At 38.9% G+C, this 13862-nt stretch overlaps 1 protein-coding gene across 3 annotated transcripts; it reads right to left on the reverse strand.

The window, feature by feature from the left end:
- Nucleotides 1-727: 727 nt before the first annotated feature.
- LOC117623216 (kinesin-like protein KIN-13B) lies at nt 728-6674 on the reverse strand. Of its 3 annotated transcripts, none has more exons than XM_034354115.1 (12): nt 6253-6674; nt 5780-5983; nt 5085-5273; nt 4756-4857; nt 4128-4205; nt 3887-3968; nt 3198-3357; nt 2816-3118; nt 2247-2465; nt 1800-2154; nt 1558-1623; nt 728-1320 (listed from the first exon to the last, which is right to left on the reverse strand). In XM_034354115.1, the coding sequence occupies exons 1-12, from the start codon at nt 6415-6417 to the stop codon at nt 1141-1143; spliced, it is 2103 nt and encodes a 700-aa protein (XP_034210006.1). In that variant the 5' UTR covers nt 6418-6674; the 3' UTR covers nt 728-1140. The 3 variants fall into 3 exon arrangements, with proteins under 3 accessions (XP_034210006.1, XP_034210005.1, XP_034210007.1); XM_034354114.1 differs by having other exon boundaries at nt 5780-5986; nt 6253-6665; XM_034354116.1 differs by having other exon boundaries at nt 5780-5986; nt 6184-6286.
- Between the last annotated feature and the right edge of the window lie 7188 nt (nt 6675-13862).

Consider the following 13862-nt stretch of genomic DNA (forward strand, 5'->3'; position numbering starts at 1 on the left):
AGGTAACCTGAGATCAGAAAAGGGAAAGAAAAAAAAATAGAGTTTCAATCTTATGTTTTATGTTGTTTTGGTTTCACCCAAGAAACACAATAAAGAAGTGGGAAACTGCGGGTCATGAGCCCAAATCGAAGCTCGAACTCAAACATAGAGAATGGATTGTGCTTTTGAGCCTGCGTCGCTCCAACTGCTCCTCTGCCTTCTCCGCGAGCTTTTCTACATCAAGGATGAATGCCGAAGAGGCTGACAGTTTCTCTTTCACCAAATCCCCTTGATGCGAAGGATGCAAGGGCCTCCGGTTTAGTACTTTGGGAGAAGGCAGCTCGTATGTTGCAAGAAAGTGTACTGTCTTTCAGCAAATGAGTTCATCAGAGAGATGAAAACGCAGAATCCACATCAAAGAGTTGCAACTTGTTAGCCTCGCAGGGTTTTAAACGAACATGGTGGCCGGTAGATAGAATGTGAAATGACAAAAACGCCCTTATGTTTTAAAGTTTGTTGGTGTTAGTTGCGATGTCAATTTGAAGCAAATGGGTCACTACTGGATTAGGAAATGATCCAGAACGGGTCATGGATCTTGAGATTAACCAAATAACTTAAGAAAGAAGCTCCAGCTTGACACAATTTGAGTTGTTAAAGCTGAGCCTCCTAAAGTCTATTAGAATAAACTTTGATGTCATTGTTACTATGAATTACAAACATGAAAAATTCTGCAGAATTTAAAGGATGATGAACATGAAAATCTGGTATGTATAACCTGCTGAAGAAGACGGATACAAGCACTAAGCAGTCCAACTAATTTTAATCAAATTACAAGAGTCCAGAACTTTACAGAAGCATGGGAATCCATACAATAGCTAGTAAAAAATGATATCCAATTCTCACAAAAATCGTACACTGTAAAATAAAAATTGGACAGTCCAAGGAAAACTCCCAAGTCCCTGAGGCCTGGTAGAGTTTACATGAAGAAATACCCAACAATTGATCCACATAAGATGCCAATTTCATATTATGCTTCCGCTTATATCTCACGAAAAAAAGAATTACCCAATCCTTTATGCTATTGTCAACACCATCTTGCAATAAAATTTTGTTGAGCAGCACCACTTGATCTAACTATATAATCTCCAGTTCCGCATGAATTCAGTAACCAGAAGAAGATACAAGAACATTATGTTCTTTTAAACGCTTCTGGAAATGAGCCAAACGGGTTTGTAATTGCAGAATGCCTGCAGCCTTCTGAGATAGAATGGCGTTCAATCTAGTAACATAATCATCCAGCTGATTCCCCGGTTGATCTGCTTCTACCAACAGATTCATCTCCTGCAAATGCATTACACAAGTCAAAACTTAATACATTCATATATCAGGTCTGCCAGAACTCACCACACGCTTGGAAATCTAAAGAAAACAATAAATCATCAAAAGGTATGCATCAGGCTCTCTGCATTTAGAAACTCGAGAAACCCATCCAGTTGCACACTCTTGCATGCTAAAATATGAAACATAAAATTATACAAAAAATCATTCAAGCCTCAATTATGAATTGAAATCACATACCTCTTTAACAATATTCATAGTGTCCTCGACTTGTTTCCGGTGAGCACTTACAAGATCTTCCTCCTCCTGGAAACATGCAACATAGGCTTTACACGTTAACAAAACTCTGGTTTATAACTATATGTAGTGGTTAATCTTATCTGTAGAAATTATAGAAAGTTTATATCACAAATTGTTCTGCCACACCATTTTCTGAACTATCTGTATCATGTCTTTGTACTATAGTCATTTGTTGTTATTACCTGTAACAGGGCATTTAAATCATCATCTGAATTTGAGTTCCTTGAACGAAACTTTGGCAGTTCCAATTTTGTCTGACCATTGGGCTTACGAACTTTGTCCTCTGAAGCTGATACATTGTACTGCTCTAGCTTCCCATTTCTCTTCCATAATGTTTTGGCCTCGTAATAGGGCTCTTCTGAAGCATCAAATTCCTCTTTTTCAACTTGTACAGGCCATGTATCATTTGTGTCAACCTCAAAGGTAGAAGCAGTGGGCAAAGCTGAAGGTAAGGGTAAATTTGTTGGTTCCTTGAGGTTTAAGGTTGAAGGTAGCATATCCTTCTTAGGGTTGCTCCCTTTTGAAAGGCTCTTCACCCTAGAATGTAATTAGCAAGAAAACATTAGAAGGGGAATGAATGAGTAACATATATATACCATGAAATTTGCTTCTACAAAAATGCATTTTACCTGTCAGCATATCTTAAAGTGTTGAGAGTATGTTCGCAGGATCCAGAGCTTGGTGATATGCATGATATCATCACAGTACGGGAGTCACCAACAAATGAATCCCTAAGAACTTCAGTTAATTTACTTCCCCGGAAAGGAATATGACCCTGGTCATTGTCAAGAGCTCTAATGCATTCCTTCAATGCAAGTAAGCTCTTATTAATCTCAGCACCTTCCATTCTGCATCATTTTTTTTGAAACAGCTATTTTAGCAGCAATCCACCAAATATCGAGAAAAGAGCATCTAAATCTTATATGTGATTTGAGTTACGATGTTTTTTTACCAACCTTCAACTCCAACACCAAATTACTTCCCTTTCTTATATCCCAAACTTTTCATCGACTGATGTGACGTGTAAAAAATAAACATTTCCACTATCCCCAACAATATAGACAAGATATCTTAAGTCTAATATATTAAACAGCGACTTCTGGTGCAGTATGCTAATATATATACGTACATTCACGGATATGAAAAGTGATAGGCTTTCCTCTGGGATAAAATTAATTGAAGATGGAATGAATTATACCTTGTCTGTTTGTCATTATCTGTAGTATCTGCACCACGTTCACTTCCAGCAAGATCAATGAAGGAGAGCTTGCCAACAAGACGGGGAGGCTTCGATTCACTGCCATCAACTGACCTCTTAATAGCAAGCTGAAGTATGGCATGTGAACGAGAGGATTCTTCATTTGCACCAGTTGTACCAGTACTTCTTGTGGCACTTCCTCTTTCAATCAGCTCCTTAATGGTTTCCACATCTGACACTCTGTATTCTTGCAAACCCACAATACAAACTTGTTGTTTGCCGTCTTCTCTCATGCAAAGCTTTCTGTAGAATTTGAATTGTAAGTTTCAAGTTATCTTAAACCTCTTAATACTAACTAGAGGGAAAGGATAGAATGACTTACTTTCGATCGTTGAGGAGATCAAAAAGTTTTCCCCCATATATTTCGAAGAAGCTCACAAATAACTGAAATCCCTGACTACGGTAAGTATGGTGCATCAACCTCAAGATGTCTCGTGATGCTTTAAGAGGCAATGGTTTCATGGTATATGTTTTTCCACTCCCTAAATAGGTAACCGAAACATACTTTGATTAGTAAATCTACCCGATATTTAATGCCTCAAAAAGACATCAATCAAAGTCCCAAGTGTGAAAAATAATAAAATGGTATTAGTTGACATTTCCTCAAAATTTTAGGCCATTTTACTTTGAGATTTTGATGTAAACAAATGAGCAATTTACATATAGAGAAAGGAAAATTTCACATATTTTAAGCATGTGATTCTCCGTGGGTGTGTAATGATGAAGGAAAATAATTTTCCTTCTTTAAATTACTTAGCATTGTTAGGAAGTTTACACCACTCCACACTAAATGTAGGAAAATAAACTCAGAGTAGGTCTATCAGGAAGTGTCATCAACTTAAAGTGTGTAGATCCAGGTGGAACATTATCAGAATGATTTACTGTTTATCAAATACAAGAATAAGAATGTAGAACCTACAAGGAAAAATACTATAATATTACATGTAAAATTATACAGAGTTGTTCAACAAGTCTGTAAAAAAAAACCATAGATTTGAGACGGCCACTAACCAGTTTGTCCATATGCAAAACAAGTTGCCTTTGTTCGCTGGAATATTATTGGAACTATGGGCTCCACAGTCTCATGATACACCTACAAATACAGGATGAAAACGGTATGATAAGTAGCCTAAAGCAGAGTGAGAGACGTGTTTCAAATATAATCTTAGTGATAATAAATCAATAATTCCACATTTATACATGTTTTTGTCATTTTTGTTTTCTGTTATTCATTTAATAGCAATATACATACTTCATCGTTTGAGACTTCCTCATTCAGCACTGCATCAAACACAAATTCATGTTTTTCCATGTATTCTGTTAGGTCAACCTGCAGAACGTCGAGAACGAGCTCAGAAACATAAAAGCATTGGTACTGGTAGAATATTGAGCTCAGTATCAGGTTAATCAAGGAGAAGGGGAAAACAAGAAAACTCATGAAAGATTATCGGTTAATGCAATGCGTAACAAGACTACAAATGAAATACGGATGTCAAATATTTCCACACAACATGACAAGCAGCAACTATGGGTACTGATGATATTTTTCTAATATCTCTTACAGGTGCTTGATACATATTGCCTGTTAAAGTTCGTTTTTATTTTTTCCAAACCTGTTACAGTTCGTTCATCCTACCTCTAAAGCATACATAAATTGTTCCTTTTCTAGTGGATCTTTTGACAGCCCAAAAACAAAAAGGGCATGAAGCATCATCTACATTTTCTGACTTTAATTTTGATCATTATGCTTATACAAATAACTTTTATCATGCCCTTGGCCAAAAAAAGAGACAGCTCTTCATTTTGTTCTTTTTGACCAGAAGACAGATCTTTCTCTAGTAAGCCTTAATCATGCCAACACATTACCAAGTGACATTTACCTTGAGCTTAGTCTCGTGCACTGTTACAGAATTGGAAAGTGTATCTATGATATCTTCCTCATTCTTTGCCAACTCCTTTTTATTAAGCGGCCTCTTCCGCACCTGCATTCATACGATCATAAACCAACTTAGGAGAGAAAAAAACGAGTGTAACAGGCCTGACTCGGTATGAAGTTCAAACAATTTCTTCCTTTACCACATCAAGCAACTTCATGATGTTTACAAACTTTGGATCAGAAAATGCCTGGTGGTCTCATGGGCATTTGAATTAATTTCAGGTAAAAAGTGGAAATCACAAGCACTAATTATGATGTTATGATAGAACATACCACAACTTTGATCTTTGCTACAGAACTAGCTTTTTCTTTGTCTGCAGCAAAACTTTTTAGGAGGTTGTTTTCTGGTACACGAGCCCTTTCTGTTTGTTTGTTTGAAATGTAGGGTTCGGAATCATCAAAGCTTCTACCGCGAGACGGATAATATAGAGAAGCACCATCATACAACCCAGTGACTTGCATCTATACATGAGATTAAAAAAAAAAAAATTAACACGACTATGCATCTCCTTCTTATCAAATACAAAAATGAAACTAAAATGAGGAAAACAAAACATCTGTTGTCAACAACAAAAATATGACACTAAACCTCAGCAACTAAACATTAGTAATGCAGACGCCAACCAAGGTTTAGTATATTAACAACAACAAAAGGCATTTAATTTCACTAGTTCAAATGTGAATGCAAGTATAAGATCTCCACTTAAATAAGAGAAGTGATTGAAACATATAATCACAATGTTCGTAATAGGAAATATTTCATGAACTGAACTACAACGTCAAAAATCAATGGTAACACTTAGGCACGGAAACATATTTACACATATGGATCATAACATAACTCAAATTTTATTTTTTAAAAGGAAACAAATTTTATTGCAATAGACAATAAAATACAGAGATGGCCAAGGTGGCCACACAGAAACCGAAAACAAAGACAGAGTAACTAGAAATGAAAAGCGACCCACGTCAGGAATGAGCTCAGTATCAAAGGAATGCAGATCCAAGAGTCCAGGACTGAACTCATTGGGCGACTCCTCGCCGCTCTTTCTCCGCGAATTGTAAGGAGGTGTCGATGGCGCCTCTGCGTAGAACTCATTGTACCCTCTCTGTGCGTTCCGGTACACTCTAGAAGCCGGTCCTCCTCCACCTCCACCATAGAAGCCATAGTCCTGCTTTGAATGCACCAAAGCCAACAATCAAACGGTTTAGATACAAAACAATACCATCAGATCTATAAAGCTCAATGCTTGAACTTTTGATTCAAAATCACATCTGGGTCTGATCAAAATGGTACCACCAAAATCATTAAAAGTTTAAAATTTCCATTAAAATAGCAACCAGTAAACAACAAATGCCGACAAAATTGTACCTAAAATTCAAATTTGCTATAACATTTCGACTGAACTTTGATGGGTTTTCTTTGGAAGCAAAAACAGACCTGAGGAGGAGCACCAGAGGAGTTGGAAGACTGAAGGTGTTGAAGACCAGCTGACTGAAGCCACCTGCCATTGGACGAAGTCTCCAAGAAGTTATCGGAGTACTGTCGTTGGTGGTGCACCCCTGCCGCACTAGATCTCTGCCCTTGTCTCCCAACCCCGTTCATCTCTCTTTCTCTCTCTGCACCCGATCCAAATCTCAATCGAACCCTCCAATCACAAACTTAGATCGGGAACTCAACCCCTCTCTCTCTCTTCAGATACACAGAAAAATCTCGACCATTTACTGCTGGAATGAAATCTCGATCTTTTTCAAAGCTTGTATTGTAGCTTCCCTTCGGTTCTTTTTTTCTTTTCTTTTTTCCTTTTTTTTTTCCTTTTTTCCTGGTGTGATATATAAGCTGAACTTTAATGGAGGCTCGAGTAAACCCAAAGATATAGCAGAAGCAAAGAAGTGCTTTGAATTTTTGAAGAAACAGTTGGCACGTGCGAGTGGCAATTTTGGCACGTGACCTGAATTTTGGGTTCAGGTGGGTCCTGTTTTCTGTATTTGAATGCTCTGGGCCATTTCTCACGTGGTGGGGCCCACTATTTTTGTTGCGCGCTTGACGACTTCATTCAAATTCTGTGACTTGCGGTGCCACGTGTCGAAATTTTGGAAGCATTTTACTTGGTGGGTGATCGGACGGCGCAGTTTGAATAGTACGGATATTAAACCAGCGGTAAATGCTTAAATGGCGTTGGAGTTTTGGGACCCACCTGGGCTGTCCGGCGCACTTTTATAGCAACTTCACCCATTTGTCCTTAGTCATGGCAAGGGTGAAGTTAGGGCAAGCACTATTTACGTGAATAGTGCTTGTCTTTGCAAATAGTAAATTGTGTCTCCACCCGTTGTCCTTAGCCATGGCAATTACTATTCATTTTTTTGTTTTTTCCTCCTATTTTTTAAATGAAAATAATTAATTTGGGTAATATTTTCAGATAAGATTTTCGGATTCCTACGTGTCAAGACTATTCATAATCAGATAAAATTTTCGGATAAGATATTTGGATTCAAATTTCGGATTAATTTCAAAGTTCAAATTTCAGGGTTCAAATTTCGAATGAATTTCAAAATTCAAAATTCAGATAAATTTGGGTTCAAATTTCAGATAAATTTGGGTTCAAATTTCGGATGAATTTCAAAATTCAAATTTCATACAAATTAGGGTTCAAATTTTGGATGAATTTCAAATTTCAGATAAGATTTTCATCCAATAAAATCAAGCCACGTGGCATGTCTATCTTGCCAAATTTTTCTATAAAACCAGAGTCTCAGCTCATACCTCTCACACCACATCTTTCTATATTTTCATTTGTGAGAGTTTATAATTCATACTTCATTCATTCTGAATGGAAGAATTTAGGAGATGTTTGGAGAGGCAAGAGAGAGAAAGAAGAGAGAGAAACCGTAGAGCAGATGAAGTCAATGAGTTGCAGAGACAAGTCGATGAGCAAGTTCTCATAGCAGTGGCTTTGGAAGAAGAAGAGAACCAAGGTCGCCGCCATAGTTCACAAGCCGGCCGCCGCCGGAATGTGGAAAGACATAGGCATTCTCGGGGTAAGAATCTTTTGGAAGATTATTTTATCCCAACTTCTTTGTACTCTGATGTTGATTTTCGAAGGCGATTTAGAATGCAACCTCATTTGTTCAATAAAGTCATGCATGATATTTGCAATTATGATGCATACTTTGTTCAAAAGTGTGATGCTACTGGGGTTTTGGGGCTTCTTCCGGAGCAAAAGCTTACAGCTGTTATACGAATGTTGGCGTATGGAGCATCTGCTGATCAGGTGGATGAGATTGCCCGGATGGGGAAGTCCACTACGTTGGAGGCTTTGGTAAGATTTTGTCAAGCTGTTGAAACTCTGTACACTAGGGACTACCTGCGTAGACCTACTCCCAGGGACCTCCAACGGCTTCTACAAAAAGCCGAAGCTCGAGGATTCCCTGGAATGATTGGTAGCATCGACTGCATGCATTGGCAATGGAAGAATTGCCCAACTGCCTGGCAAGGTGATTATGGAAATCGAAAAGGCCAAAAAAGTATCATCCTTGAAGCGGTTGCTGGTTTCGACACATGGGTTTGGCATGCCTTCTTCGGAGTTGCAAGATCACAAAATGACCTCAACGTGCTGGGTCAATCCCCCGTCTTCAACGATGTATTGAGAGGCCAGGGCCCCAATGTCACCTATGAAGTCAACAATACAGTATACCAGACGGGATACTACCTAGCTGATGGAATCTACCCGAGGTGGACGACTTTTGTCAAATCCATTCCGAATCCCCGATCCCAGAAGCAAAAATTATTTGCTACATATCAAGAGGGATACAGGAAAGATGTCGAAAGGTGTTTTGGCATCCTTCAAGCCAGGTGGTTGATTATTCGAGGTGCGGCCCGTATGTTTGATGAGGAGATCCTCAGAAGCATTATGATGACTTGCATCATCCTCCATAATATGATTGTGGAGGATGAGTACGATTATGATGCTTTAGAGGTCTACGAACCGGATCCAATGAACACGGCTTTGACACGGATTTATGAAAGGCCCATGGGGCCAAATGGAGAACCGTTTGAGCCGGAACCGTTGGTGAGGGATGGTCATTTGATGACCCGAATGATAGATCGATATACGGAGATGCAATCTTCGTATATTCATGAAATGCGTCAATTTCACTTGATGGAGCATCTATGGGCGGTGAAAGGCAATGAAGATTAATGATGGAGCATAGATGCTTTGCTTATGTTTTATTTAGTTATGGTTAGGTTGTGTTGTATTTTTATTTATTATGGTTTGGTTGTGGTTGGTTATTATTATTGTGCCTTGTTTGTATTTATATTTTTATTATGTTTTGTTTGAAGTATGGAATATGTTGAATAAAAAGGTAATTTATTGAATGCTTTGTTTATTAAATAATGAAATGTAATACAAGTCATTACGAATTACTACTAAAATAAAATACATGAATTACAACAACTTTAATAGAAAACAACTAAAATACAAATACATAAAAGATATGCTAACTAATTTAATGGTTTCCATCATTTAACCAATCCGTGTTGCTAGGCCCATCATCCCGAAAAAGTCTTCTTCTCATAACATCCCTTCGTTCTAGCTTCCAAAATTGTTTTGTTTCAGGGGACATATGACTTGTATCCATCGCCATGGTTTCCCGATCTGTCTTGTCCATATCTTTTTTGCGCAAATACTCCCTTTCTCGTGCATACTCAGCTTCAAGGGCCAACTCATGATCTTGGCGTTTTTGCTCCATTTCTATTCTTATGCCGTTTTGCCTTGCAATTTCCTCCAAAAATTGTGAATTTTGATTGCTTGAATTACCCTTCTTCTTTGCCTTCGCGGCCTTTCGGCCAATGGGCCTCGGCTCCTTTTCGATGGGTGAGTCTTGACTCATAGGAGAATCGAGAGGTGAATCCGATGTCATTGAATCACGGAGTGGCGTCTCGTTTAACACAACCTCCGGACCCGTCGGAATAATTATGAAGCGTTTGCAATATTTCACCACCTCCCAACATTCATGATGGGTGAAACTTTTTTTGCCACCCCCGGTTGCACCGAACCACATTTGTGCTTGAATCATCTATTTAACAAAAAAATGGAAATGCAATCAATATTTAAAATATATTGGATATGCAAGAAATATTAACAACATATTGAAAATGCAAGCAATATTAACAAAATATTGAAAATGCAAAAAATATTAACAACATATTGAAAATGCAAGCAATATGAACAAAATATTGAAAATGCAAGCAATATGAACAAAATATTGAAAATGCAAAATATTGAAAATGCAAGCAAAAACAAAATATTGCAAGCAATATTAACATATTGAAAATGCAAAAAATATTAACAACATATTGAAAATGCAAGCAATATGTACAAAATATTGAAAATGCAAGCAATATTAACAAAATATATATATTAGGAGATTAAACTTAATAAAACAAAAATTATAAAATACTTACCTCGTTAGTACGATTTTGCCCACTTCTATAGTTGTCCATCGCTTTTGCTAGGGCATTTCTCCATTTTCCCAACTCTTTATTGAGAATTTTCCACCTACTGGATAATGCCATCTCCGTACGAGTAGACCCCGGAATTTTTTCACAAAATTCGGCATGAATTTTTTTCCACATATGAAAAAATTTCATCTCATTGCCGGACACGGGACAATGACAAATTTGGAGCCAAACCTCACACAAGGAAACATCTTCCATGGTGCTCCAAGCCCCTCCGGTTTCGATAGAAGAAGCCATAAAAATATGAAATCAAAATGATAGATGAAAAAGAGGAAAATGTTGTGTAAAAAGAGTGAATTATAGTAGAAGTATAATGAAATGTAAGAGTATTGGTGTTGAAAGTGAAGGGTATTGATAGGTATTTATAGAAAAAAAAAATATATCAGATTTTTTTAGAATTTTTTAGAATTTTTTACGATTTTTTTTCATATTTTTTTCACCCAAAAAAGCCTCAGCCGTTGGATTAGAAAGGAGAAGCAGATCGGAAGGCACCGAGCGCGACATGTGGCAGCGTACCGTTGGAGTTGGAGTCGCGCTGACGTCAGCGCGCGCCAGTTCAGATTTTTTTACCGTTGGCGCGTGCGCCAACGGTAAAAAAATTTTGAACGCACTAGCTGACGTCAACGTGACGCGAGCGCTGACGTCAGCAACCGCGTTTTGGACCTGGGGCTAGTTTGGCCTTCGGGCTGGCCCGAGTTGGTGGGTCCCACACCACACCGGGCCTGGGCGCAACACTGGAGCGACTTTTTTTTTTTTTTTGGCCTGCCCTCGCCTCGGGCTGGGCTGCAACGCTGGAGTGGCTCTTATACCCTTCCAACTTTTTGTGTTTGTTTTTGGGGGTTTGGACTCTTCACGGCCCAACCCAAAAAACATCAATAAAAAATAGAAAACACACCAATAGTTGTAGGGCTATTGTAGTAATGGTCCTTCAACTAAACTCGTAATTACATTTTCGTCTTTTAATTTCAAAAATAGTTACGGACGTCAGCTTAATTAGATATTGTGTTGCAACATTCATCCTTCTGTTAGTTTTATTGAGATACTTTTAAGGGCAAATGAGACTTTTACCCAACCAATAACACCTTTGTACACCCAAACCTCTCAACCCAGTGTTGAGGCCCAAAAATTCAGGGTTAGGCCCAAATAAATTCTCGGCCCAATGCAATGCCTTATTAAGAAAAGACCCTATTTGAAACGCGCAAAAGTTCGTCATTCACGCTCGCACGAGTCATGATCCACATGACATGCCAAATAAATATGCAATCTGTCATGCGAATAATCGAAATAAGCACTGGCTCTATAAACCCATGCTAATTATCTCATCAAGCATCATAACTAAAAAACATGCCAAGCGACATGCCATGCCAAGCGGGAAATTATTATTTCACAACCAACCACGCTACAAGCTTAAGTGGCCCAAGCCAAGCAAATGCCTAGGGCTTGCTTAAGTGGGTTGCGGTATGGATGGTAATAAGTTGTCATGAAGCCCATTGACGGGCCAAGAAATGGAGGTTTCGGGTTGCTTGGGAGCCTTGGAACTCAAGCCTATTTCTTAGGCTCAAACATGTGGGTGAGCACAAAGGAGAAAATAGTCCATTACCTTAGCCAAAATAGTCCATTAGTTTAACCAAAATTAGTCCAACACCTCAACAAAATAGGCCAACACTTGGTGAGGTTGGCCCATTTATTTGATAAACCAACCCATTGTCATAGAAGGCCCATGTAACTAAGATAAAGACATGCAAAAGCCTCAGCCCCTTGTTGAAAAAACAGAAGCCACGAGGGGAGCAAGATGTCCACATATGCAGAGCTGCTCCAGCACATGGGAAGGAACAAGTTCCAAGCACAAAACATCCGAAGAACCAAGGGATATTAGGGCGCAAGCTGTCAGGAGGAGAGGCACCCTTCGAACCAGCATGTATATCCATTTGCTTTCCTTGATCAGATCTAGCCATGGAAGGAGAAAGGAAGAAAAAGGGAAATAGCTGAGAATGAGAGTCTTCTACTAGCTGCGGGAAAGGGCCTTGAGCTCCCAAAAATCCCTGATTTTGTGCAAATAGATTGAGGAAATTTCACCAAGATGGGAAAAGTAAAGGGAGGAGAGGACAAAGGAAGGGAAAGACTTGGCAAAATGGGATGGAAGCCATTAGGGTTTCTTGGAAAAAATGGCTTCCATTGGCTATAAATAGGGCCTCTTCTACCCAACAAACATCATCCACAACCAGATAGCAAGCTTCCTCTCTTACTCCCAAAACCCAGCAATTTCGTGCTCAGCCCATCTTTTTCCCTTAGTTGGCAAGCTGTTCTAACACTTGACAGAGTTACACGGCATTCTTGCAGACCCATACACATGTTTATAACTATCCTATAAAGCCAAAACAAAAATAGTTCTCCATGTCCAAGCTCTAAGCTCGTAAAAAGAAACCAATGGTGCTTTCCTCAAGCTTTCAATAGCCTCTAATCCTATGTATTAATCATACGGTTACAAGCATACGCTAGTGATGCATATAGTTCAACGACAATTAGAAAGGTGGTCTAGAACGTAGCACACGCAAAATATACGCCAAGCATGGCAAGTCAAGCTCACGCCAAAGAAAACGCTTAAGCACATATCAAAGCAGCATGCAATTTATCCCTGGCAAGCAAAATTCTCAAGCAATTCCCATGACGAGCAAATTATCCCTCAAAATACAAAAGGATTCAAGCATTACAGAGCATGCATTTTGTCAATTTCTATTTCCACAAGATGGGAGAAAAGTCCAGATTTAATCAGCATGTGTTCACAAGAAAAACAAGCCTAGGCCAAGATATCAGTTCATATCTATTCCTACAAAGTTAAAAAGAAGGATCTGAGATTCCAGCAAACAAGCAGAGCTACTTACCAAAAGAACAAGATGGAAGTCTAAATGCTCAAGTTATGAAGATGAGCTCAAAGCTTCCAATAGCAGGGAATACGACGTAGGCTTCCAACACCTTCCCCTGCCTATGCCAGAGATGTATACACCTACATAGAAAAAACGCATCATGGAAAGTTCAACCTTTTCACCAGCTCAAAAAAGGGCCACCACATGATAAAAAGGGGGAAGAAAAAATGGAGAAAAGAAAAGGATGCAATCCATACCAACAATTTCATCTCACAAAGTTTGCACTCTTCCAGCAGCTTGCCAAAAAGAAAGAAATCAAAAAGGGGATAACCCCAAAAACTGACGCAAACCCTTTCTTGCTAGCGATTACTCCGCCAAAAGATGGATGGGTCAAAAGGAGTGGGTCTTGGCTGCCAAAACAAAGAGCAAAACCCATGGGCATGAAGAACCCAACAAAACCCTCAATAGATTCAAGAAATTGCAAGAAAAAAGGGCATACCTTGTTAATCCCCTCAAATGATAACCTCAGATGCACCAAGAAAGAAGGAATTTGGAATTTTGCAAGAAAAGTCTGCACAAAGACAATCTCATCCAGCAATAGCAAGTGGGTTTCTTCATGAGGGGGATGACGGAGTTGGGTTCGGCTCGAGCTCCCTTCTAAGCGGC

This window comes from Prunus dulcis, chromosome 3 (genome assembly GCF_902201215.1).
Source record: "Prunus dulcis chromosome 3, ALMONDv2, whole genome shotgun sequence".
Classification (NCBI taxonomy): Eukaryota; Viridiplantae; Streptophyta; class Magnoliopsida; order Rosales; family Rosaceae; genus Prunus; species Prunus dulcis.